Below are 27,120 nucleotides of genomic sequence, written 5' to 3'. Positions count from 1 at the left end.
AGAGAGAGGCTGGGTGAGGGGATCAAGGTGGTGGTGAATGCCTCCCTTGAGGAGGGAGTGATGCCATCAGCCCTCGAGGAGACAGTGATAAGACTGCTTTTAAAAAAGCCCTCCTTGGATCCCCAAGTTCTGAACAACTTTCGCCCAGTCCCGAATCTGCTATTTTGGGGCAAGGTGATTGAGCAGGTGGTGGCGATTCAGTTGAAGGCACACTTGGAAGAAGCCAATTATCTAGATTCATTTCAGTCGGGCTTCAGGCCTGGGCATGGGACAGAAACGGCCTTGGTGGCCTTGGTGGATGATATGAGGAGGGCTCTGGATAGGGGCGAATGCTCCTTCCTTGTTCTCCTCGACCTCTCAGCGGCTTTTGATACTGTTGACCACGGGATCCTCCTGGACCGCCTGTAGGAGTTGGGCATTGGAGACACCGTATTATGGTGGTTCCGGTCCTTCCTCTCCAGCAGGTACCAGAGGGTAGCACTGGGAGAGGAGGTTTCGAACCCATGGTCGCTCACTTGTGGGGTGCCACAGGGTTCCACCCTCTCCTCGATGCTATTTAACATCTATGTGAAGCCACTGGGGGCTATCATCAGGAGGTTTGGGGTGTGGTGTCATCAGTATGCGGATAACACGCAGCTCTACCTCTCGTTCAAATCTTCACCAAGGTTGGCTGTAGAATCCCTGTCCAAATGTCTGGAAATGGTGAATGGCTGGATGGGGAGGAACAAGCTGAAGCTGAACCCTGACAAGACCAAGGTACTTTTGGTGGGAGACAAGAGGAGGTTGGGGGATGTTGACCTGGTGTTGAATGGGGTACGGCTACCCTTGAAAGACCAGGCCACAGCTTGGGGGTCATCTTAGACTCCCAGCTGCCCATGGAGGCTCAGGTGTCAGCTGTGAGCTGGACAGTGCTGTACCAACTCCATCTGATACGGCGACTGCGCCCCTACCTTCCCGACCATCTGCTCCCATCGGTAGTACATGCCCTGGTCTCCTCTCGTTTAGACTACTGTAATGCGCTCTACGTGGGGTTACCCTTGAAGACGGTTCGGAAGCTGCAGCTGGTACAGAAGGCTGCGGCTTGCCTGATTAAAGGCAGCCACCGGCGAGATCACATCACTCCAGTGCTGAAGGAGCTGCACTGGCTACCAGTTGTTTTCCAGGCCAAATTCAAGGTGTTGGTTTGGACCTTTAAAACCCTATACGGTTCCGGCCCAGCCTATCTCAAGGAGTGCCTCCAACAATACCAGATAGGCCACTGAACAAGATCAGCCTCGGATGGCCTTCTCTCTGTCCCATCAGCCAGAACAGCTAGGCTGGTGAGGACGAGGGAGAGGGCCTTCTCTGTGGTGGCCCCCACTCTGTGGAACTCCCTCCCTAGGGAACTCGGCCATGCCCCCTCTTTAATGAGCTTCCGCCATGCATTAAAAATGTGGTTGTTCAGGCAGGCATTTGGGGTGGGCTAGGGTCATTTTAGAAATGTGATGTTTTTAATGTTGAATTTTATTGTATGATCTGTTTTTATTGTTGTACATCGCCCAGAGTGGCTGGGTGACCGGCCAGATGGGCGATTAATAAAATTAATTAATTAATTAATTAAGCTAGCGCCTTGTTTTTAAACAAAAGCAGAGATTCTTGGGATCTGGGTGGTTGGGAGGAACTCAGTTCTGTGTTAGAAACTGTGGCCAATCCACATACACATCCCTGTCTATACATGGAAAGGTTCCCTTCATTCAAATGTACTGGCAGTGCAGTCAGCAAGGAGAGTCCAAAAATGCAGGCTGCTGTGTTGATTCATATCAACAGACCAGTTCTAGCAGTTTTCATCTATACTAGGAGCAGGTCTTTTGTAAACCTCATGGGTCTTAATTGCCCATTCAAGACCAAGCCACCCCAAAATACTTTGCATTGCAACAGGGAACAATATGATGTTGCTGGGAAAATACATTTTCCCCAGCTACTGTGAGGATTGCAGCTAAGCTCAGAGAGAACATGAGGGGGGTGGCAGATTACATCGACATCCCTGCAATTAGAAGAAGCACGGGCACTGTATCCCTGTGAACCCTGGCTCCACTGCACCACCGCGTGCTAAACACTGCATAGATCACAGAAGTGACACTGCCATTACCCAAGAGGACAAGCACTGAGGTACGGAAAGATATAAAGCACTGGCAGAAATAGGGAAGGAAAATGAAGTGTTTCAAAAGGGGCAAAGGAGGAAACAAGTAAGGTGACGTTTGGGTCAGAAAAAGCTACGTTAAAAATTAATCTAAAGGTGGGACTTGAAGGGAGAGAGGAAAGGCACTCTTAAGCATAAGGAATAGGGTACCAATGCTTTTTCTGGAAAGGCTTTTATACTTTTGAAATCTACATGACCAATAGGAATGAAATGGAAAGCACTTTTCCCAGCACACAGGTAAGAATTTACCTGGTTAATTGCTGCCTGTCATATGTTTATTAAAGGCAGAGCAGCCCTGCCAGGAAAAATAGTTGGCAACCCTAACAGAAAGCAGTATAACCGAAAGCATGGGAGACAGGTATGTGAGGAAACAAGAGGGGATGAGTTTGAGTGGAATGGTGGAAGCAAAAAGGGGAGGGTGTAAGGTGTAAGGGGAGATGACAGGGCCCAAAAGGTGCAGATCTTTAAAAGTGAGGACTAGAACCTTGAAACTAAATGTGCAACATGACTACCAGTGCAGCTGGCAAGACTGAAGGCCAGAAAGGATGAGAATATAGTAATCTACATGAGAAGTGATCAGGACATTGGATGACATTTCAGGAAAGAGTAGATAGTCAAGGGCAAACGTTGGAGAGGCTGATAAAAAAGTGAAAGGTTTTGGCAACACCTTTATTGAAGGAAGGGAGGGATAGCAGGAATCAAAAGATGGCTACAGTTGTGAGACTGTGGGCCAATTTATACAACTGGCAGAATCAAATGGTCAAGCTTTTCCTGGACTGTATCCCATTGTTTATTCAGTTTAAGATTTTTTCCCCTACCGCCATTCAATGTACCTGTCCAAACTGGTGTACACAGATTCTAAACACATCATCAAAAATCACAGAAACAGTTTAAAACAAAACAACCACAACCAAAACTGAATTACAAAACAAAAGAATAATAGAGTGGAACAACATTTTCATAACACAGGCTGAGGATGTGGGAGCAAAGTTGCGTGCGTGAATGCTCCCCCACACACACACAAAACTCCTCCCTGTGCACACAAAACTAGCATAACTGTGGAGAAGGAACCCTGCCTATGTGTCCTAACTGAATGGTGCTGAGCAGGGGAAAGTGAATAGGCAGGAAATAGTAAGAAAGAGAATAATTAAGAAAATAACACCAGCAGAAAACAGTTAAAATCATTGCTCTGTGTGTGTGTGTGTGTGTAAGTATTTTTTAATTAATTCTATTATTTTCATATAATAAATTGGAACATATGGAAATAATAAAACAATTAAGAAAGCATTGCAATTTAAAAGAAAATAATTAAGAAAATCATTGCAATTTAAAAGTCACAGTCCACCAGTTACTGATCTTACCTAACCCATTCCATCCCTTCTCCTCTCACTACTCTGAAAAAGACCATAGGACCTCATCACCTCCCCCTAAGCCACCCCAACTCCCCATGTTTTTGTTACCTGGACAGCTCCTCATGCTGGGAGCCGTAGTTCCAGCTCGTGAACTGAGCCGCTATATTGTGCTCTCTGAGCTGAGCTGCTTTCACGCTAGGATTCCCCAGACCCGGCCAGCCCATGCCCAGGAGCATCAAGAGGAGACACTTGAAGATAACGGCCATGGTACAAATTCCCATTGATGCTGATATGCTGAGAGACACATGAGGTTTCAGCAGCTCTTACTGCTGCAGCTTACAACTTCCTCAGGGAAACGCATTCTCTGTGGCTGGTGTTGCAAGGGATAGTGGTGTTAGTGACGTCTAGGTCATTGCTCTTTTCTTCCTCTGCCTCTCCCCCCTACTGACAGGATTATACAGGAGATAAACAGCTGCTGGATTTGCCTTGCCTTGCCTTGCCTTCCTCCTCCTCCTCCTCCCACAACACCTTCTCTGCCGAGGGCCCAAGGCTAGGATGCAGACTCCACTCCAGGAGGCAGAGTCGGTCGTTTATCTGGGCCACTGCCCACGAGGACAGGAGAGTACTACAGGCAGTGGCAAGAGCTTCTGTAGATGGATCCCTTTGAGGTTAAAAAGGCAGGACAGCGTGCCTTCCAGAGGTATGGAGCACATCTTGAAGAAACGCTTTGGCCGCATCCACTAAATTGGAGGGGCGAGGGTCTTCTCTATTTACCAGAAAGGTGTTCTGAAAACCACGGCACAAGTTACTATGATTGTTACATTTATATCTTTTTATTTTATTATTTATTTTATTAATCGCCCATCTGGCCGGTCACCCAGCCACTCTGGGCGATGTACAACAATAAAAACAGTTCATACAATAAAATTCAACATTAAAAACATCACATTTCTAAAATGACCCTAGCCCACCCCAAATGCCTGCCTGAACAACCACGTTTTTAATGCATGGCGGAAGCTCATTAAAGAGGGGGCATGGCCGAGTTCCCTAGGGAGGGAGTTCCACAGAGTGGGGGCCACCACAGAGAAGGCCCTCTCCCTCGTCCTCACCAGCCTAGCTGTTCTGGCTGATGGGACAGAGAGAAGGCCATCTAAGGCTGATCTTGTTGAGCAGCCTATCTGGTGTTGCTGGAGGCGCTTCTTGAGATAGGCTGGGCTGGAACCATATAGGGTTTTAAAGGTCAAAACCAACACCTTGAATTTGGCCTGGAAAACAACTGGTAGCCAGTGCAGCTCCTTCAGCACTGGAGTGATGTGATCTCGCTGGCGGCTGCCTTTAATCAGGCGAGCCGCCGCCTTCTGTACCAGCTGCAACTTCCGAACCATCATCAAGGGTAACCCCACCTAGAGCGCATTACAGTAGTCTAAATGAGAGGAGACCAGGGCATGTACTACCGATGGGAGCAGATGGTCGGGAAGGTATGGGCACAGCTGCCGTATCAGATGGAGTTGGTACAGCACTGTCCGGCTCACAGCTGACACCTGAGCATCCATGGGCAGCTGGTAGTCTAAGATGACCCCCAAGGTGTGGACCTTGGTAACCTTGGGTCTTTCAAGGGTAGCCGTACCCCATTCAACACCAGGTCAACATCCCTCAACCTCCTCTTGTCTCCCGCCAAAAGTACCTCGGTCTTGTCAGGGTTCAGCTTCAGCTTGTTCCTCCCCATCCAGCCACTCACCATTTCCAGACATTTGGACAGGGATTCTACGGCCAACCTTGGTGAAGATTTGAACGAGAGGTAGAGCTGCGTGTCATCCGCATACTGTTGACACCACACCCCAAACCTCCTGATGATAGCCCCCAGCGGCTTCACATAGATGCTAAATAGCATCGGGGAGAGGATGGAACCCTGTGGCACCCCACAAGTGAGCGACCATGGGTCCGAAACCTCCTCTCCCGGTGCCACCCTCTGGTACCTGCCGGAGAGGAAGGACCGGAACCACCGTAATACGGTGTCTCCAATGCCCAACCCCTCCAGGCAGTCCAGGAGGATACCGTGGTCAAGGCCCACCACTTTGGGTCCTCCCACAACTCTGTGTGTGTGTGTTTAAAATATCCTCACAAATGGTCTGTGTAGTTGGTTAGACTGAGTGACTGGCCCAAAGTCACCCAGTGAATTTCATAGAGAAACAGGGATTTGGTGTCCCCAGAGTTGAAGTAAAACTATTTCCATATCAATTGACATGTTGAGCAACAAATTTAAACTCAGAGGCCTATCTAGTCCCATGCTCCATTCCTGCGGTGGTGAACCAGCTGCCTAGGAGAAGCCCTCAAGCAGGACATGAGTGCAATAGTGCCCTCCTGCTCGAGTTCCCCAGCAAGTGATACTGAGAAGGATACTGCCTCTGATGCTACAGGTAATACTTAGCTATCATGACTAGCAGCCATTGATAGCCTTATGCTCCAAGAATTCCTCTAATCTCCCTTTAAAGCTGGCCAAGTTGGCTGACACATCATGACATCCTGTGGGAGCAAATTCCATAGTTGAACTATGCGCTGTGTGAAGAAGTACTTCTTTTTGTCTGTCCTCAATATCCCACCAATCAGCTTCATGGGATGATCCCAGGTTCTAGTATTATGCATTTTTTCTCCACACATGCATTATTTTATACACCTCTATCATGTCCTCCTTTATTTGCCTTTTTTCTAAGCTGAAGAGCTTGCTTGGGAGAAAAAATTCATTGAATGTAGAGGGATTTACTTTTGAGTACACAAACATAGGCTTAGGAGGTGACTTGATATGACAGATGCCTCTGCAGGCAACAGCCTACTTCAGGCTTCCCGAACCTGGGGAAAAACTCCTACCATTCCTGACCACTGGCTATGCTAGCTGGGGCTGATGGGAGCTGAAGTCCAAGATATCTGGAGGGTACCAAGTTGAGGAATGTAGGCCTGCAAAGTGGAAACTAGAATAGGAACTAGGGTAGGAAGGCTCTGCTTGTAAACAACACAAAGGAGTAATCCTGCAGCTGATATCTAGTTCCTCCAAACCTTCTACATGGTACCGTCTTAAAGCTAGTTTTATTTTGTGTTTTCGACCTTTTGAAGGGCCTCTTTTTTCTTTTTTGCTGCCACTTACACACACTTAACAGTCTAGCATTGTTTTGGTTCACAGAAGCTTTTTAAGTTTTATTTTTATTAATGACTTGGAGGAGGAGGTGCAGGGAATGCTGATCAAATTTGCAGATGACACAAAATTGGGCGGGATAGCTAATACTTTCGAAGACAGAAACAAAATTCAAAGTGATCTGGATAGACGCTGGGCAGAAAACAACAGAATGACATTTAAGAGGAATAAATGCCAAATTCTGCACCTAGAAAAAAGAAACCAAATGCACAGTTACAAGATGGGGGATACATGGCTCAACAACACTACAAGTGAGAAAGATCTTGGAATTGTTGTTGATCACAAGCTGAATATGAGCCAACAATGTGATGTGGCTGCAAAAAAGGCAAATGCTATTTTGGGCTGAAGCATAGCTTCCATATCCTGGGAAGTACTAGTTCCCCTCTACTCAGCACTGGTTAGGCCTCATCTGGAGTACTGTGTCCAGTTCCGGGCACCACACTTTAAGAAGGATGCAGACCAACTGGAGAGGGTTCAGAGGAGGGCAACAAAGATGATCAGGGGACTGGAAACAAAGCCCTATGAAGAGAGGCTGAAAGAACTGGGCATGTTTAGCCTTGAGAAGAGAAGACTGAGGGGAGATATGATAGCACTCTTCAAGTACTTGATAGGTTGTCACAGAGAGGAAGGCCAGGATCTCTTCTCGATCATCCCAGAGTGCAGGACACGGAATAATGGGCTCAAGTTACAGGAAGCCAGATTCCGGCTGAACATCAGGAGAAACATCCTGACTGTTAGAGCAATATGACAATGGAACCAATTACGTAGGGAGGAGGGCTCTCCCACACTGGAGGCCTTCAAGACGAGGCTGGACAGCCATCTGTCAGGGATGCTCTGACTTGGATTCCTGCATTGAGCAGGGGGTTGGACTCAATGGCCTTGTAGGCCCCTTCCAATTCTATGATTCTATGATTTGACTCTTCAACATTGGAGGGACAATAGACTTAGGCAAAGGTGACCTGCTGGTTTCCCTAACTCTGCCTTCCCCACCCATCTCTAATTTGTGTCACAGGTGTCAGTTTATATAACATTCAAAACAAAACTTGGTAACCTCACTACCACACGCTTGATGAAGGTGCACATCTGGAGCTGAATTCAACAGAATAAAAGTAGAAAATATTTAAAGTGTTCAATGGGTTTACAAGTACAACACCCATTGCTTTGCCTCTACTCCCTGAAGTGCACATGAAAATCTGTCTTGTACCTTTAATAATCAGGCAGCTAATTTTAAAAGGTCTCTTTTTCAGTGGGTAAAAGCAGAACAAAAGAAAGCTCTTTCTTGTAGGGTACAAGAAAGTCCTTGAAGTCTTGGCTCCTCTTGTGGCTGTAGATTCAAATACCTCTTGGCACCAAATCTTGAGTAAAATTAAAGGAAACATTGCAAGGTGATAGGGATTCTGGAGTCCATGTGTTAACATAGTCTGGTTCTATATCAGCCTTTCCTGACAAAAGTCTTATAGTTAAATAATCATTTATCAAAAATCACTTGCTCACAATCAGGGCCAGCCAAAGACATTTTGCTGCCTGAGGCAAAGGACAAAATGGTTCCCTCACCTCCACTTCACCTACAGAAGCTGGACTGACACAGTTGAATCTATCTTCAACAGCAGTGATGGGACAGCATCCTCCACTTCAGCTGAGGGGATCAGAGTAGCTTAGGGGGTGCCGGGCAGGCTACCTGGAACACACAGCTCTGTCCTCCAAGAAAGGGGAATGGCCAGGTGGGTGCTGCCACAGTCCCATCCACACTAACCAGCATCTGCTGCCTGAGCTCACCACCTCACTCTGCCTAATGGAAGGGCCAGCCCTGTTAACCATTGAGAAAGTCACTTCATGCAGGTTAAGTTTTAGTTAAGGAAAAATGATATGAGGATTTTATTAAAACAGCCACTTGTTCAGAAAAAAAGTTTAATTTTAGCATTAAACCATGAATTAAGAGTACGTGTTGTATCCTGCCCTACTTCAAAAGGAGCTTGGAACAGGCTACAGGGAGATTTCCAATGTGTTGCCCGTCCAGACCCTGACCTAATCCAGAGCTGCTAAATGTGAGTCGAAACTATGAGGTACCCCCACAGTATTCTGTGGGCCCAATTGCACGACTATTCATAGTTTGAAGCTTTGTCTTATCTGCTTGAAACCTCTCGATGATAGAAGACCCTCTCATTGGGAGTGTCAGTTTTAGGCAGAGAAACACATTCTGAAGGATTGTTGAAGTAGCCAAAACACACATTTGTGAGAGAGCAGAGCAACTCTAAAAAAATGTTTACAGACAGCCACGGTAAACATGACTAGATTGATCATTGATCTGACTTGCTTATAATTGGAGGATAGTTTTAGCAAGTTGAAAGCAAGAATATCCCAGATAAACCTTTAACTACCCCCGCTTACCAGGGCTGGCTTAGTCTAGTGAAGGGGCATCTCTACTCCTGGGTCCTATAAATATAATGGAAAGTAAATCATCAAAATTATGCCACAGAATATGTTAGCTTAGAAGAAACAGCTCTGCAGTGCTAATGGTGTCCAGAAAATCAATTCAGACAATGTGGCCAGTGAGCACATCATGTTCTGGAGGGGGGAAAAGGTTATTTTATTTCCTCCCACCATTTTGCCAAACAGAAAGTTAATATTTACCAGGAACAAACAGCCTGATCCTTTTGGAGGAATACTTGCCAGATTGATTTGAATTATCTGCTAACCCCCAACACAGAAACCTATCACTGCTATCATTTTCACACTATGGTCCTTCCAATATTTTACTTGAAATCAGAGAGGCAATAAACAAGTGCTGATATCTTAAGTGAGAAACCATCATTTTGTAACAGAAGTTTTTGCTAGAAAAGGGAAAGGATGCATGATTTTTACCTATATATAGCAAGTGTGTTTAAGTGTACTGAACCAAGGAAGAATGTTGAAAACCACAGCTTATCTATACCTGGGACAGATTTGCTCCCTCTCCCTCCTTCCATAATACTTTACACCACTGGAAGGCAAGGGTTCAATGCCAAGAAATTAGGATAAACTATTACTGTCAGATTTCAAAGCACACATCTGGCTTGGGTCAATGGACCTGTGTACAGAGTACTAAACTCTCTACACAATGGCTTGTCTATTCTAGTATCACAGCTGGTAGTAGACAAATATTGAGGCATGTGGTATTTTCCTTTGACTTGCAAAAGGGAGCATTAAGGAACAACCATTTCAGTTTCTAGAAAGATAAAGGTATTCAGCCAAAATGCCCCCCAAATAGCTTTAGAAACTTGGATAAATGTACTTCCAGATATTTGGGTGGAATAGGAACTGAACAGAGGGCTCCTATTAAATCAGTGTTGGTTCAGGTTCGCCGCCTCCATAGTTCCAGAAGAATCTTAGGGCTCAATGAGGTTATCTGAAGCACAACTTGAGTGGGGAATTTCTTTGACCTTTTTAGACAACAGAACTTTAATAGATGGAACATCAGATTGGTTAAAGCCAGTTCATAGTTCCTACTATTTATGTTAAATCTGTAGCAGTGATATGGATGTAAATCTGCCCAACTGCATAGAAAGATGCAATAAATTCTAGTTGATATGGGCAATTGAGCAGTCTGCCACTGGTTCCATTTATGAACCAAAACATTTTTTCTTCCATGGTAGAAAGGTTCTCCCCATCAGAAGACATCCCAAAAGCCCAATTATTTCCACTTATTGACAATATGTATTCTATTGACGCAAGTGGGCTGCTGGGTGGAAGGCAGCTGCTTCCTCTTCCTTCCAGCTGCAAGGAGAGGGAGAAGGGGCCAGTTTCCTGGAATCCTTCTCCACTCAGCATTCCTTTAGGTGATCTCAGTTCCGAGTTCAAAAAAGATGGCGTGACCTAGGAAAATGTTCTGTTAACTACAAAGACCCCAAATCTGGTAATCTGGACATTTCATAACTGAGCTGAAAAAAAGTACAGCAAATGTTTGAAGTATTTGCAAAACGTGTTTTAAGCAAACTGGAACTACTTCAGACTCCATGTATTCAACAACTGAGTCAGTTGTCCTGTGGGGTTTCACCTCTTCCCCCTGCCCCACAGTTATCACAATGTACCCTATTGGAATGAATAGGAAACTACCAAATCCCCAAGCTAACTGGGGCCCATTTTCTCAAAATAGGGCAGGGAAAATAACCTGTCATTTTACCTGTATCAAAACATACCACTTCAAGGACACTAGCGTAGGGTGTTCTTTTTTCTGCTTTAATATTTTTTTTTTCTGTACAAAATTCCCATTACAAGTATTGCAGGGGTCACTGACTCCAGGAGTGGATTTTATCCTAGGCTTAAATCCTGCTTCTCTTGACACAGAAGTTAATACTCACATAGTGCAAACTTGCAACCCTGATTTCTTATGTGTAGTGTTCTTTCAAATAAGAGGACACCCTATTAGGCTACTGGGGTACATTGAACCCCTTCTGTTATTCACCATGAGCCCAGCATTTCCCCTATGCATTTAGATTTTCATTCTGTGTTCTCTTCTGCTTTCTCCTCCAAGGTTTCATGATAGTCCAGTGAGGAATTTAAGTTAACACTGTAGGGCCCAGTGTAGCCCAGCAATTTGGGTGGGGTGGGCAGACTATAGGCTTGCAGAACCCACTTCATTTCTTACCAGAACCCTAGGATCCACCAACTGGAGCCAGGTACAAGGATGAAAGGATTCTGAGCACAGGCAGTAATTCTGAATATCAGAAATACATACAGTTCACAGTCCTTCCACACACAAAAACACTCTTGGTTACTCTGCCACCCCACACAGCTTTCTTCATTTCAGCATTTTGTTGTTGCCATTGTTAAACAATTGGTAGTCAGAAATCTTTGCTAATCTACTTTAAACCACCCAGAGATCTACCAGGAGACCCTGATCTACCTTCTGCTGACCCCTGTTTTAGACGATGTTTTTAGAACATAAATAAACCCCTCTTTAAATATTAAAACTGAAGTAATTTTGAAATCATTAACTTTATTTCCAGTTAGGACTTTATGAATGAGTTGGAAGGACCCCAATAGCAGATAGATACTGTTAAACAAATGGTGTGCATGGATTAAAATTTAACATAGGAAGCTGCCCTCCATGAAGTCAGACCACTAGCCTACAGTACGGTCAACACTGACAGCAGCTCTCCAGGGTTTTAAGCATTCTTTCCTAACCTTACCTGCAAATGCTGGGAATTTCACCTGAGATCTGCATGCATAGCATCTGCTCCACCACTCAGCTACACCCTTGCCTTATTTAATTAGATACATGCATTAGGAATGGCTAGAAATCTAATTGATTTAGGGCACCATCCTATGGGATCCACCCTGGGTACATGTAAGCCTCCAAAAATGGAGGCTTATTTGTATCCAATGCAGAGTGGGAGGCACCTTGTGCCTCCAGCTCTGCATTTAAGCTAGACAGGTGATTTTGCCCATCTAGCGGAGGCTTTGGGGAGGGAAGAAAGATGGAGCAGTCGTAGCATTTCTTGTATGACTGCCGCCCCAGTCTCCTCCCCTTCCCGGGAACGCCTCCTGGGGAGGGAACGCGTCCTTTCCCCCATCTCTGCACCCCGTTTGCAAGCGTGGAGAGGTAGCTAGTGCTGTTCTCTCTGCATTGGCTACAAGTGGGCAGGGGAGGGAAGGGCGGTTTCCTGGCTCCAAGCTCGGACCCTATCCAGCACTCCAAACAATCCTATGTCCCCAGATGCTGTCTAGGGGACATAGGATTGCCCCCTTAGGCTTTTTAAAAAACACAGCTTCAATGATTAACACAATGAGATCATCTTATGTTAAAGAAAAACATAACACCTCTGAACCCATAGCACAGGAATGAAAAAGTGGTTTATTTTTTTACACATAAAGATCTTTATTAAAAAGTAAGGCTGGTAGTGGAATTTTATTTTGATGCATAAACTTGATAGAAGTGGTACATTACAGAAATTGTATACAATGGTGGATAAACAAGTCAGTCACATGTACGGGTTTTTCTTTTTTAAAAATTAGGATCAAAAATTACCATAAACATTCTTTTCCCTAGTTACATTGTAAAGTGTCTTGTGTAGTCATATTCTATTGTTGGAATGACTGCTTGTACAAATTTCAAAAAAATCAGAAGATACCTGAATATTTAATTAAGGAAAACAAACTCGGTAGGTTCACAACCATAAGTCTGCTTTAAACTGCACAGTTGCAAAGCAGACACACCTTTACAATTGTGCCAACATCTCTCCCCTTCTCAAAATCAAGCACTAAATTTATCTTAGGAAAGAGCTAGATAAGAACACTCGTCTGGTTCAATAGTTGAATGGCCAGTGCACCAACTTCCATTGTGTAGATAAGTCTATTTAACAATTAGTTTTTGTTATAGTTACTGCTACCACTGAAGGCAGCTGGAATCTGCGGAATGCCACAAATATTCTTTTGATTTCGTCCCCCAACCATCCCTGCTTTTGTTAAAATCAGCGTAAGTACAGACATAGCGCTCCTTTAAGGAACCCATATTGTTCTTGTCAACAGGTATGAAAACTGTGGACTAATTAAAAGGCTTCTAGAATGCAAGAACTTACACCGTCACATAGCCAGAGTGAGCTAAAAGTGAATCATGCAACTTTTTCCAAATGCAGCTGATCTCTCTTTTCAGTTACCTGGACTACCTGAGTGCAGGAGTCCACCTGAAACTTGATAATGTAGGGTTGGGGGGGGGGAGATTAATGAAGAAGAATGGAGAGGGAGAACCATGTCATGTGCTGGACCTGGATAACATCTGAAAAATAGATGACCCACCTTCGAGCCCTTCAAATTCTTTTCACTGAATCAGTAGTTAAGATTTCATAAAAGGATACATATGAACGCCGAGTTCTCCCCCACCTTCTGCCACAGTTTCAATTATTTTCTTCATCACTTCTGCATGCCTGAAAACAAATAATTAATATCTTTCAATGTTGAAATAAACATTAAGATTAATTACTTATACTTCATAAACGAGAATAAGAAGAATGCTAGATAAGTTTCTTGGCAGCAGAAAGGAGCAAGGACTTTTGCTATTTCAAGCTAGCTCTTCTGCTAGCTGCTTTGGCAACAGCAACACATATCTCCACCTGTACTCTCTCTACTCCTGTTTTATAATTAGGAAGACCATTCCAGAAACAACATAGCAACAGAAGAGAATTGCAGGCCAACCTGATTTCCGCCATATGCCAATTGTACCCACAAGGCTGGTATTACAACCAACTCCTCTGAATGAAATACAGACCAAGCACCTCCAGTGTGTGTTATCACGCACTGCATCACCGATGATGCTCATATTACATCTGATGCAGATGCCCACATCCCATACACAAAAACACATAAAAACATAAGAGCTCTGCTGGATCAAATCAAGGGCCCATCTAGTCCAGCATTCTGTTCACACAGCAGCCAACCAGCTGTGGGAAACCCACAAGTAGGACATAAGTGCAACAGCACCCACTTGCTTGTGTCCCCCAGCTGGTGTACCTAGGCATACTGCCCCTGATACTGGAGGCAGCATACAGCCATCAGGACTAGTAGCCATTGATAGCTTTATTCTCCAAAAATTTGTCCAACCCCCTTTAAAGCTATCCAAATTGGTGGTCATCACTACATCTTGTGGTAGCAAACTCCATATTTTAACCATCCTGTCCCCCATGCATTTTAACATCTCCATGAAACCACTGGGGAAAGTCATCAAGTGGTTTGGGCTGAAATGTCATCAGTATTCAGGTGATACTCAGCTCTACCCCTTGTTTCCATTTACACATCCCAGGAAGGCTGTGGAACTCATCAACTGGTGTCTGTTTTAGGGTGGATGAGGGTAAATGAGCTGAAACTTAATTCAGACAAGACAGAGGTACTGTGGGCTGGGAAACAAACTACTCTGGATAGAGGCTTACAACTGGTCTTAGATGGAGTTGCACTCATCCTAAAAGACAAAGTGCATAGTCTGGGGGTCCTCCCAGACTCTGCGCTAACCAAGGAAGCCCAGGTGGCTGTGGTGTCCAGGGGCTTAGGCTGGTATACCAGCTTTGGCCTTATCTGGAGAGGACGGATTTCTCATTTATACATGCCCCAGTGATACCCAGGCTGGGCTACTATAATGTGCTCTACATGGGGCTGCCTTTGAAGATAGTCCAGAAACTTCAGCTGGTGCAGAATTCAGCTGCCTAAATGTGTGTGTGTGGGGGGGGGAGGCTGAGACAGGAAACCCATTCCCACTCCATCTGACTAGCTTGTTTCCCTCACTGGAACAGGTGTGTCTGTGGCTCACCTGACCTAGAGAGAAAGCAGTGGCTGTATGGACAGTTCCCACTCAGCAACAGATGTGTAAATCCCAGCTGAGTGTTCTGGGCTTCAAGAGTTAATTTATGGGTTGTGGTCCCTGAAACACCTCTCAAGCCAAAAAAACACACAAAGTGGCACCACAAAATATATATTTATTGCTCAAACGGTATTCAAGAATAACAAAACTATGCAATGATGAAACAAGCAAAACACATTACTTATTCACAATGCAATTAGGATGATTAAAAGCATAATGGCAATAGTGGCTAGCATATTTCTTAGTACAATTAAAGTTCTATTCCTCTCAACCAACAAAGCAGTCAGCATTAATATTGTATAGCTACCTATCTGGAAAACATGGTTGGCAGAGTTTAGGTAACCATGTTTGGTAGGCTTCTCATTCTCCCAGGATCTCTCTGGTTAACCATGTCAAGATCTTACTACTTATAACATTGTACCTAGCAAGAGTTCTAGGTCCTTTATTGTAATCACATCTATATACTTTAGTTCTTTGTACTCAGTCACAGCTCCTACTCATGGCCTCAGGAGGGCCTCTCCCTAACGCAGCCAGGCTTACAACTTACTTCAGAAGTACCCTTGTGAAGGTTCATCTCCTCATGCGGTAATGAACTTTTTACTTCTGAGAACTAACCAACCCACCTGTGATGAGCTTCTTTGCCCCAGTTCCAAGAACACATTTTTGCACTTAAAGCTAGCTGATAGCATACACAGCTAATCACTTTGTACTTACAGTTAGCATTCACAGATTATGAATAGCAGTCCTTTGAAATACACTGAAATCGTATCAACAATATATGTTACATTCATATTTTGTGACAAGGCGATTCGATCATATAACACCTATACTGCACCCGCCGTACTGGTTACTGGTGTGTTTCCAAGCCCAATATAAAGTGCTGTTTTTGTTGTTTAAAGCCTTTAACGGCTCTGGACAAAATTACTTAAAGGACTGCCTACACCCATATCAGCCTGCCTGCACTTTAAGATCAGCAAGGGAAGCCCTCGCATTTGCCCACCTATGACAACAGTTAGGTGGGGAACCACACGAAGAGAGCCTTTTCCGCAGTGGCTACACCCCTCTGGAATAAGTTGCCAGCGGGGGGTCTGCCAGGCCCCATCATTGCAGGCTATTAAGAAGGCCCGGAAACATTATTTGGCTTTGGCCTTCCCCTGATTCTGCTGTTGTTGCTATGTTTATTGCTATTTAAGATCATACCGGTTTTTATTATCTGATTTATTATTGTATGCCGCCATGGGAGGGCTTCTGCACTGAAAGACACTCAGGAAGTTTTTCAAACAAACAATGTACTGTGTGAAGAACTTCCTTTTATCTGTCTTGAATCTCCCACCAATCAACTTCATGGAATGACCCCAGGTTCTAATATTAGGAGAGTGAGAAAAATGTCTACCTATCCACTTTCTCCACACCTTGAATAATTTTGTAGACCTTTATCATATCTTCCCTTACTTGCTTCTTTTCTAAGCTAAACAGTCCCAGATGTTGTAACCGTTCCTTGTAGGGGAGTTGCTTCAGACCCCTGATCGTTTCAGTTGCCCTTTTCTGCACTTTTTCCAACTCTACAATATCCTTTTTTAGGTGCGGTGACCAGAACCGTACACAGTATTCCAAGTGTGGTGGGACCATAGATTTGTATAAGGCCAGTATTATATTGGCAGCTTTTTTTTCAATTCCTTTTCTAATTATATCTAACATGGATTTGCCTTTTTCACAGTAGCCACACGCTGGGTCGACATTTTCATCGAGCTGTCCACCACAACTCCAAGATCTCTTTCTTGGTCAGTCACCGCTAGCTCAGATCCCATCAGGCTATACATGAAGTTAGGATTTTTTGCCCCAGTGTGCATCACTTTACACTTTGCCATTTTGATGCCCATTCTCCCACTTTGGAGAGATCCTTCTGGAGCTCCTTATAATCCCTTTTTGTTTTAACCACCCTAAATAATTTGGTGTCATTAGAAAACCAGGCCACCTCACTGCTCACTTGTTAATTCCAGATAATTTATGAACAAGTTGAAAAGCACTGGTCCCAATACAGATCCCCATGGGACACCACTGTTTACTTCTCTTAATTGGGAGAAATTACCATTTATTCCTGCTTTCTTTTCTTTAATCAGTTACTGATCCATAAGAGGATCTCTCCCCTTATTCCATCATTGCTAAGCTTGCTCAGGAGTCTTTAATGAGGGATTTTATCAAAGGCCTTTGGGAAGTCCAACTAAACAATGTCTATTGGATCACCCCTGTCCCTATGTTTATTGAAACTCTCAAATATACAAAGTAGATATCGCTACCTGGAGGCAATGTACACACACACACTTATTTATTTAAAATAGAAGTCTCAAATCAATTTTTTCCACCACCACAATGCAACCACCCTTTTCACAGAATTCATTTTAGACAGATTCACAACAAGGAAGGGAATAACACTGCTACATCAACAACACCTAGGTGAATTCCACTGCTGATCCAAACTGACAGCCATACAGAACTTCCAGGGAATATAGCTCTCCAAGTGGAACGACCCACCCTCAGAACATAGCTAAAGGAGTGAAGAGGACCAGGCTGTTACATTCAGTGCTACAGCATCTCACTTACCCAATTTCTTTATTACTATTCCAATATCAATCCATAGCTTATTGCCTCTCTCCATCCAAAGTAGCCTCCTTGTATATTCACATATAGTCTTTTACTCCAGTAAGTACAGACTGTCTCGATGCATATCCTCTTCAACACAGACCCTTTGCATATCGGTTGCCAGGATTAACAGCTGATGTAACAACTGGGGTCACAACCTTTGGGACAAACTGTACTAAGCACCCATAACAGCCCCAAGTATAAAGCACCTTACTCCAAGTTCCCTAAAGCTGTTTCTCAGAACATGCCCTCAGACACCTCTTGAAGCTGCAAAAGTACAAGGAGCAGATATACATATAGAAATGAAACCAGTATAAGCCCCCTGACATGTTAGAGACAAGAAGTTTTAGTGGGTTTTATTAAAACAGCTGTCTGAAAACTGGGGAGAAATGTCTCTCACTGTACTTAATGTAATTTGGCATCTTCATGGAAAATTCAGTAATGGAAAATTCACAGAACTAAGTAGCACAAAAGAAAAACTGCTTAATCTCAATAATGTTTTAAAATACAGTACCCTTCAGTATTATGCTTCAGTAGCCACCTTTAGTTACGGGCTTCCTTTTCCTGAGTTCAGAATGCACAACCTTTTCAGGAGGGCAACACATCCTCAGCCCTACTTGCTGACAGAAATGGACTTGAGCTGCTACTGTCCAGAAGGTGCTGACAAGAGCTGCTGCTTCTTTTTCTCTAATTAGCCATGCTGTTATACTCCACAGAGCTCTCTACTTCGTTTAGCACTCTTTTCCCACAGTGGCCAATGAGATGTCTATGGGAAGTCCACAAGCAGGACGTGAAGGCAATAGCATACTCCTGCTCATGTTCCCCAGCTACTAGCATTATTGAGAGGCACATACTGGAGGGAATATATAAACATGACTAGTAGCCATTGATGGCCTTGTCCTCCATGAATTTAAAGGCGATTAATTTAAAGGCCAACTTGGTGGCCATCACTACACCTTTTGGTCGAGAATTCCACTTAACCATGTGCTCTGTGAAGTAGTACTTCTTTTTGTTGGTCAATCTCCCATTATTCAGCTTCACTGGATGACTCAGGTTCTATAACTATGGAAGAGAGAGAAAAATGTCTCCCTTTTCACTTTCTCCACGCTGTACGTAATTTTATGCACCTTAATCACGTCCCCCACCCCCTTACCCTCCATTTAGCATAGACTGGTCTCCTTAAGAGATGCTAAAATGCCTACTCAGCTACAATATGCATTTAATAACCCTCCAATGCTATTGGAGTAAGCACCACCGAGCTCAATGGGACTTACATCTGAGTAAGCATGCTTAGGATTGTTAGAATAAGTCTTGTTGATCAAACAAAGGCTCCAGAAACTGAAACTTGTCATGTCAAGGCGCGCAAGAGTGCTCCTAAGAAAGGATTCTTTAACCCCAGATAGTTTCAAGGATCACAAGGAAGGCGAGACTGAAAACAAGAAGCAGGCAACATAATTTGCTTGCTTACTTTCTCATTTTTATGGCCCAAAACAGTCAGAGGGGCAGCATCAACTAGAACTGGTTCAAAGTACTGTAATTTGGAGGTGAGTCCTGATAATTAGGAATTCAAACAGGCTTTTAGAGTTGGAGCTAAGACCGTTGTTCAAAGCAGATGAAGACTAAGTAATCACAACACACCCTCTCTCTCAAAATTGCAACCCAAAAATATACTATTGTGCAACCTTGAAAACAGAAGAGCTACGGAGAACTGAGCAATCTGCCAGGAATTGTTAGCGTGTAGCTTGAAGCCACCACCATTTCTGTTCCTTCTTTGAAGCAGAATGTGGTGGTTGAACATGTCACAATAGAATCACTGAAGAGGTCACAGACGTTTAGCCCAAGTTGTCATGTCAGGTGGCAAATTTTGACTTTGTGTACTGGATGTGCAAGTAACAGAAGTCAGGATGGATCTCCAATACACTAGAGAACCTCCTCCCAGACAGTCTGCCCCCTTTCTAGAGATGGAACCTCTGCTTGCACTTCCAGAACTAAAGAAGCATTCTACACATGGCAAGTAGACTAGAACTCTCCTTCTTTTATTCCTTCATTACGATTTAAAAATGAAACAAGAAGTGGCACTAGAACAGGGACACTCCCATGATTCTTAGGTTTTACTACAGGGACATGGGAAACCATCCCTCTTCCTTCTCCTATCCCAACCTTCAAGGTCCTTGCACACTGATCCTGTCCATTAGGGATGGGGAACCTGTGGTCTTCCAGACACAGGTGGACTCCAACTCCCATCATCCCTGGCCTTGGTGACTGGGGCTGATGGGAGTTGTAGTCTAGCACGGACAATAGTCAGGGATGAAGGGTGCTGGAGTCCAACAAAGCTGGGGAGGTGCCGTTTCCCCACCCAGCTGTAGGCATTAAGGAATTTTCACACAACACTGGCACATGACCACCGATGGCTGCTGCTGCCCCAACGAGAAGGCGAGAAAAGGCAATTCTCAGCAAAAGGGAGCATTCTCCTGGCTACCATTTCTATTAAAATGCAGAATCTTCCAGGCCTTTTAAACAAACTATAAGATAGGCTGTTTACTTCCCATCAAGTGCTGCATTAACTTTGACACCTTAAACACGTAGCTTTGTACTTCTCAGGTGAGTTCAACAGGAGTGTCAGGAATTTAGAATGAAGTCAAATGCATGCATTGTTAGGACACACATAGTTTGGGAAAAACCCACTTCCAGGATAGCTGTCTGCCATCTTCTGGAGAGATTGAGAAGTGGGGGAAAAACAGAAAAATCGGTTTAGTTGATAAGATCCTCAGAGGTCTTACCTCACTGGGGCACTCAAGATGCAATACAGATGAAGACTGATGTTTTAAAAAGTTATTCTTTTGCTTTCAGACATGGCATTCACTAATAAACCAGAATTAGAGCTGCCTAAGCTAAGTGTTGGACAAAAAGATTTTCATACGTAGTAAGACCTATGAAGAATGCAGGGTTGAAAAGCTGCTCTGATTGCTAAAAAGGAACCAAACACAAAACACACAGCCATTTCATCTAGCCAGATAGCCTGACCAAACATTTTTCATGAGCATCTTCATATACTGTATGTAATTTTTAAAAATGCAGATTAAAGGAATACCTGCATGGGTGAACTGAACACATTGGAGGTGGAGGAAGATGTGGGTGGTTTTCAATTGTCACAGTCTTTTTGACATGATCTTGACTAATATCTTCATACATATGGTCTACATTTAACGGCTGCCGTTGCTAAAAGGGGGGAGAAAGTGAGCAGAAGACAACTAACTTAGATTCCTCTGTAATTAAAAGAAAGCAAAAGCAAAATAGCATTTTATCCTAAGACTGGGAAGACTGCAGTTTTGAAACTCAACGAACAAATGCATTAAATAAGTAAAATAATCATTTATACAGAATTTGCACTGCAAGCCTCATTTATTTTTGAGAGTAGATAGATGCATTTTAATTCATTTTACAAAAGGGTTGCTGACATGCTCCACATCACTCATGAAGCCCACAGATGAGCCAGGATTTAAATCCACGTCTTTCATACACAATACGAACAGGTCAACCATTTGTGTAACATACAGTTCTGACTTCATCTAAGTAATGCACAAGGCAAGCTTTTAGCTTCAGATAGAGAAATCAGTATCCTGAGATCTCAGCTTTATTATTATTATTTTTTAAAAGCAGGCTTCAAGCCCTTCAAGCTGTGAAGACAGTTTTAGAGGTATGTGGGCAATGCCTGATAAAATTTCAAAACTCAAGGGGGAGGAATGAGAGAGAACAGAATTCTTGGGAAGATATTTCATTTCAGCGACTTGTGTAAAACCCGGCATCTCCGTATGGTTCAAGCTGAAGCAGAATTATATTAAAAAGGCACTGTATGGAATTTCCCCCCAATTTACCTAATTTATACTGGTTGCAGAATTTAGCTCTTCTTGGTGCAGAATTTAGCATGCCTTAGCACATATTTTTTTTAATGCAATGTATACCCAGGCCTGCTCTTAAACATACATAGTCATCATGTGGTTTTCTTTCATTCGCTACCAAGCCAAACACAAGTAACAGCCAGAGGACCAAAGAATGAAAAAGCTTTGCAGTCTTGAGTGCTGACAAGAGGAAGAGTACTGCACATGGGCTTCCTCATAGCAGCTGGAAGTGTATCAAGTAACTCTGGGGCATTTTTCAGCCACAAACCTTTAAGATTCAATCATCTTATTTTAAAAGAAAAAAAGTGTGCTAATTTGTTGCCTGTGCTTTGCTTTCTGTAAAGACAAGGTAAAAGCCCACTTATACCTTTAAAAAGAAGGGCAGGAAGCAGAAGTCCTTTGGACTCTCATGGATTTCACTATGGACAAGATGCTCAAATCTATGCTTTGCACATTACAGCGGAAGTGGGAGAATAGCTATCCAAGTCCCTTGCACTTTTGCTTTCCCTGCCTATCTGTAACATAAGAACCAGCTCTAAGCAGAGCTATAGACATGTGCTTAACACATCTGCAGCCTCCACCATCACACATAACTGAACCTCTCATTCCCAGTGATGTGCATGAAGACAACAAGCCACTGCAAACCAGCCATGCACTGTATGCATGAAAGAGCACCACCCATAACAAAACACATGGACATATGTCAGGAACTATCCTGCTGATGCACAAATAAAAAGTAGTACCTGCAGTCAACAGAACTTGGGAGAGCAAGAAACAGGATGTTATTTCCTTGTTGGCTAGTTGAACCCCTAATTACAAGTTAGTGTCATTCAAGAGTGGAGCTACAGATGGCTTGTTTACAATTGTTTTCAGAAGTCTGGATGATCTTTGTTGCAATTCTTTTGGGGTTTGTTTCTTGAGGCTTCTTACGAAGGCGTTAGCAACTTGTGGTCCTCCAGATGTTTTGGCCTATGGCCACAACTCCCATCAGTCCTAATCAGCATAGCCACTGTGAGATGATGGGAGTTGTGGTCCTCCAGAAGTTCTGACCTACAAGTTGCCATCCCTGCTATAGCCTGTTGCCAATAGGCTCATTTCACTAATGGGCTCTGAACAGTGTCAAATAAGAAAAAAAAAGTGTGTACCTCATCATAGCCAAATAACCAAAGCCTTGGTGTTTGGTAGTATTTGTCGTATGTGATGTAAAGGTCATATGTCCTAGTCTGAAGAATAACTTCTTCTCCACCTCCAACGTCAGCTTTAGCCTTGGCAGCTTCCACTATTTTTCTTGTATCCAGTGTTGCCTGTTCAAGATTTAAGAAACAAGTTAATAGCTCAATACTGTCAGCAGTTATCTTCTCCCCACCAAGTTCCATGTCTACAGCCATTAGATGGTGTTAGGCACAGATTGTATTTAAACTTAGTCCCACATGCCATTTTAAGGAGTATTCTGCTGAACCCAAATTGAGGTCAAAAGATGCATTACTGCTGTCAAATGAACATAGTGCACTCACATCATCTGTCTCCAGCAGCCCACTCTCTTCATATTCTGAAAGAGTAATATAAAGAGACCACTTTACTGTTCATTATTTTTGCTCTTCTGCCCGTTCCTTACAAGCAAGGCAGGCAGCAATGTTTAAGACTAAACCCTCAAGTTAAGATACACCCTTTACTATTATATTATGTAAAGAATTGGTTGTCACCTGATTCCACCCCAAACACTTGAGGAACTGCTGTGCTGTCACAGAATGATCATTCTGTGTGGGGCAGTATGAAGAGGCAGGGAGGCTGAGGGCTGGGGAGAGAGCCCAAGGGGTAATGGAGATTAGGATGAAAGAAATGGGTAACACAGGCCAAGGTAGAGGACCATAAAGGAACAACAGGTGGGAGAGATACATTGCTGAGGAAAAGAAGAGCCCAAGGGATGCTAAGCTGAAAAAATCACTCACACCTCAGCAGGCATTACAGTATAGCTCTTTCTGTAAAGATAGAGCTATACTGAAATGAATAGAAATGAAATGAAATGAAAAAAATAAACAAGCAAACAAACATACATACATACATACTCTAAGGGGGAATTTTACCATCTTGTTTTGTGTGACGACAGTGAATTTGACTACATTTCCTAGCCATCCACTTTGTTACTTCCTAGATCAATGCATATATTATATTTAGGAGCAAATACAGAGCTTTCTTCTTACGAAAGTTTCAAAACTAAATAAAGAACATTCCATGTCCATTAATTTCATTTTTTGTATTTGGAAATTACACTGACGGACATGTAATCAATATTATATTAGTGATATATACTTGTTTTAATGACATGCCATGTGCATCTTTTAAGACTATGGTGTAATTCTGTCATCTTTAGTTGCCTTAATATTATCCTCTCTTCTAGGATGACTGTTTTGGCTTCTCTCTGCCTAATTTGTCTCACTGATGAACATGTTTCCAAGAAGTTATGCCACCTGTATAATTACATAAGTTCCCTTTCTCAATTCTTTTCACTTCTGGAATGGCTATTTAAAAAGGTATGCATCTTGTTTCTACTACTATGGGCAAGAATCCCTTAGAAGAAATGGAGTAGCACTCAGTCAATAAAAGGGTGGGAAAAGCAGTACTGGGGTACAATCTCAAAAACGATAGAATGATCTCAGTACGAATCCAAGGCAAACCATTCAACATCACAGTAATTCAAGTCTATGCCCCAACCACTGAGGCCGAAGAAGCTGAGGTTGATCGGTTCTATGAAGACCTACAACACCTTCTAGAACTCACACCAAAAAAAGATGTCCTCTTCATCATAGGGAATTGGAACGCTAAAGTAGGAAATCAAGAAATCACCGCGATAACAGGCAAGCAAGGCCTTGGTGTATAAAATGAAGCAGGACAAAGGCTAATAGAGTTTTGCCAAGAGAACACGCTGATCATAGCAAACGCTCTTTTCCAACAGCACAAGAGGCGACTCTACACATGGACATCACCAGATGGTCAATATCGAAATCAGATTGATTATGTCCTTTGCAGCCAAAGATGGAGAAGCTCCATACAGTCAGTAAAAACAAGACCTGGAGCTGACTGTGGCTCAGATCACGAGCTGCTTCTTGCAAAATTAAGGCTTAAATTGAAGAACGTAGGGAAAACCACTAAACCATTCAGGTATGACCTAAATCATATCCCTTATGAATATACAGTGGAGGTGAGGAATAGATTTAAGGGATTAGACCTGACAGACAGAGTGCCTGAGGAACTATGGACGGAGGTCCGTAACACTGTTCAGGAGGCAGCGACTCAGTCCATCCCAAAGAAAAAGAAATGCAAGAAAGCAAAGTGGCTGTCTGATGAGGCTTTACAAGTAGCTGAGGAAAGAAGGGAAGCGAAAAGCAAGGGAGAAAGGGGAAGATATATCCAACTGAATGCAGAGCTCCAGAGAATAGCAAGGACAGACAAGAAGGCCTTCTTAAATGAACAATGCAAAGAAATCGAGGAAAACAATAGAATGGGAAAGACTAGAGATCTCTTCAAGAAAACTGGAGATATCGAGGGAACGTTTTGTGCAAAGATGGGCATGATAAAGAACAAAGAAGGCAGGGACCTAACAGAAGCAGATGAGATTAAGAAGAGTGGAAAGAATACACAGAAGAACTATACAGGAAAGATCTTAATGTCCCTGATAGCCATGATAGTGCGGTCACTGAACTTGAGCCGGACATCCTCGAGAGTGACGTCAAGTGGGCCTTAGGAAGCATTACTAACAACAAAGCTAGCGGAGATGACAGTATTCCAGTTGAGCTATTTAAAATCCTAAAAGATGATGCTGTTGAAGTGCTGCACTCAATATGCCAACAAATGTGGAACTCTCAACAGTGGCCACAAGAATGGAAAAGGTCAGTTTATATTCCAGTTCCAAAGAAGGGCAATGCCAAAAAGTGTTCAAACTACCACACAATTGCGCTCATTTCACATGCCAGCAAGGTGATGCTCAAAATCCTACAAGCTAGGCTTCAGCAGCATGTGAACCGAGAACTACCGGAAGTACAAGCGGGTTTCAAAGAGGCAGAGGAACTAGAGATCAAATCGCCAACATTCGCTGGATCATGGAGAAAGCAAGAGAATTCCAGAAAAACGTCTATTTCTGCTTCATTGACTATGCTAAAGCCTTTGATTGTGTGGATCACAACAAACTGTGGCAAATTCTTAAAGTGATGGGAGTACCAGACCACCCTACCTGTCTCCTGAGAAACCTGTACGAGGGTCAAGAAGCAACAGTAAGAACTGGACATGGAACAACCGATTGGTTCAAAATTGGGAAAGGAGTACGACAAGGCTGCATATTGTCGCCCTGCTTATTTAACAGGATGCCGAGTGCATCATGAGAAATGCCGGATTGGATGAATCACAGGTCGGAATTAAGATTGCTGGGAGAATTATCAACAGCCTCAGATACGCAGATGATACTACCCTAATGGCAGAAAGCGAAGAGGATCTAAAGAGCCTCTTGTTGAGGGTGAAAGAGGAGAGTGCAAAAGCTGGTTTGAAACTCAACATTAAAAAAACTAAGATCATGGCATCTGGCCCCATCACTTCCTGGCATATGGAAGGGGAAGAAATGGAAGCAGTGACAGATTTTACTTTCCTGGGCTCCAAGATCACCGCAGATGGTGACTGTAGCCATGAAATTAAAAGACGCTTGCTCCTTGGGAGGAAAGCTATGGCCAACCTAGACAGCATAGTAAGAAGCAGAGACATCACCTTGCCGACAAAGGTCCGTCTAATCAAAGCTATGGTTTTCCCAGTAGCAACATATGGCTATGAGAGCTGGACTATAAGGAAGGCTGAGCGCCCAAGAATTGATGCTTTCAAACTGTGGTGCTGGAGAAGACTCTTACGAGTCCCCTGGACTGCAAGGAGGTCAAATCAGTCAATCCTGAAGGAGATCAACCCTGAGTGCTCATTGGAAGGACAGATACTGAAGCTGAAGCTCAAATATTTTGGCCACCTAATGCAAAGAGAAAACTCCCTGGAAAAGACCCCAATGCTGGGAAAGATTGAAAAGGAGAAGGGGACAGCAGAGGATGAGATGGCTAGATAGCATCACCGATGCAATAAATATGAACTTGAGCACGCTCCGGGAGAGAGCGGAGGACAGGAAGGCCTGGCGTGCTATGGTCCATGGGGTAATGAATAGTCGGACATGACTTAACGACTGAACAACAACAACAACAACAAATGCATCTTGTTACCCATTTATCACATTTGTAACCCACACTTCCTCAAGGCGCTTAGGATGGACATTGAATCATGACTTACTACGGAACAGCTGAATCTGTTAGACAATAGTTATCTCGGGCTAGTGCTGTACCGCTTACATCCCTGCTTTCCCAACACAAGTACAATATATTAATAGAAACTCTCGGAAGAAATCCATGTGCCCTCATCTCCAATGAGGGAATCTTTGGATATATTGGGCAGTATCCAATGCTGCCACTCCACTTACACAACTGATACAGCGCTAGCATAATCAACCTCTTATGCAT

At 43.5% G+C, this 27,120-nt stretch overlaps 2 protein-coding genes across 4 annotated transcripts in view; both read right to left on the bottom strand.

Annotated features, from left to right (window-relative positions):
* Positions 1–3,899, bottom strand: part of F5 (coagulation factor V) — an 81,736-nt gene extending 77,837 nt beyond the window's left edge. For all 3 annotated transcript variants that reach the window (XR_014789044.1, XR_014789045.1, XM_084843147.1), the window contains exon 1: positions 3,640–3,899. Coding sequence is in view for 1 of the 3 variants with exons in the window: in XM_084843147.1 (XP_084699273.1) it covers positions 3,640–3,812 (173 nt within the window). In the remaining 2 variants the exon portion in view is untranslated. The remainder of the gene's footprint in view (positions 1–3,639) is intronic.
* An 8,633-nt stretch (positions 3,900–12,532) lies between these two features.
* ATG3 (autophagy related 3) overlaps positions 12,533–27,120 on the bottom strand; it is a 34,862-nt gene continuing 20,274 nt past the window's right edge. The window contains exons 8-12 of the mRNA XM_084843149.1: positions 23,098–23,132; positions 22,729–22,887; positions 20,776–20,903; positions 13,552–13,620; positions 12,533–12,828 (exon numbers count right to left, since the gene is read on the bottom strand). Of these exons, the coding sequence (XP_084699275.1) occupies positions 12,747–12,828; positions 13,552–13,620; positions 20,776–20,903; positions 22,729–22,887; positions 23,098–23,132 (473 nt within the window). The 3' untranslated portion in view covers positions 12,533–12,746. The remainder of the gene's footprint in view (positions 12,829–13,551; positions 13,621–20,775; positions 20,904–22,728; positions 22,888–23,097; positions 23,133–27,120) is intronic.

Source organism: Heloderma suspectum, chromosome 3 (genome assembly GCF_057233095.1).
Source record: "Heloderma suspectum isolate Gila_16-S chromosome 3, 16-S_ref, whole genome shotgun sequence".
Lineage (NCBI taxonomy): Eukaryota > Metazoa > Chordata > Lepidosauria > Squamata > Helodermatidae > Heloderma > Heloderma suspectum.
This window is presented reverse-complemented; position numbering and strand designations above follow the sequence as displayed.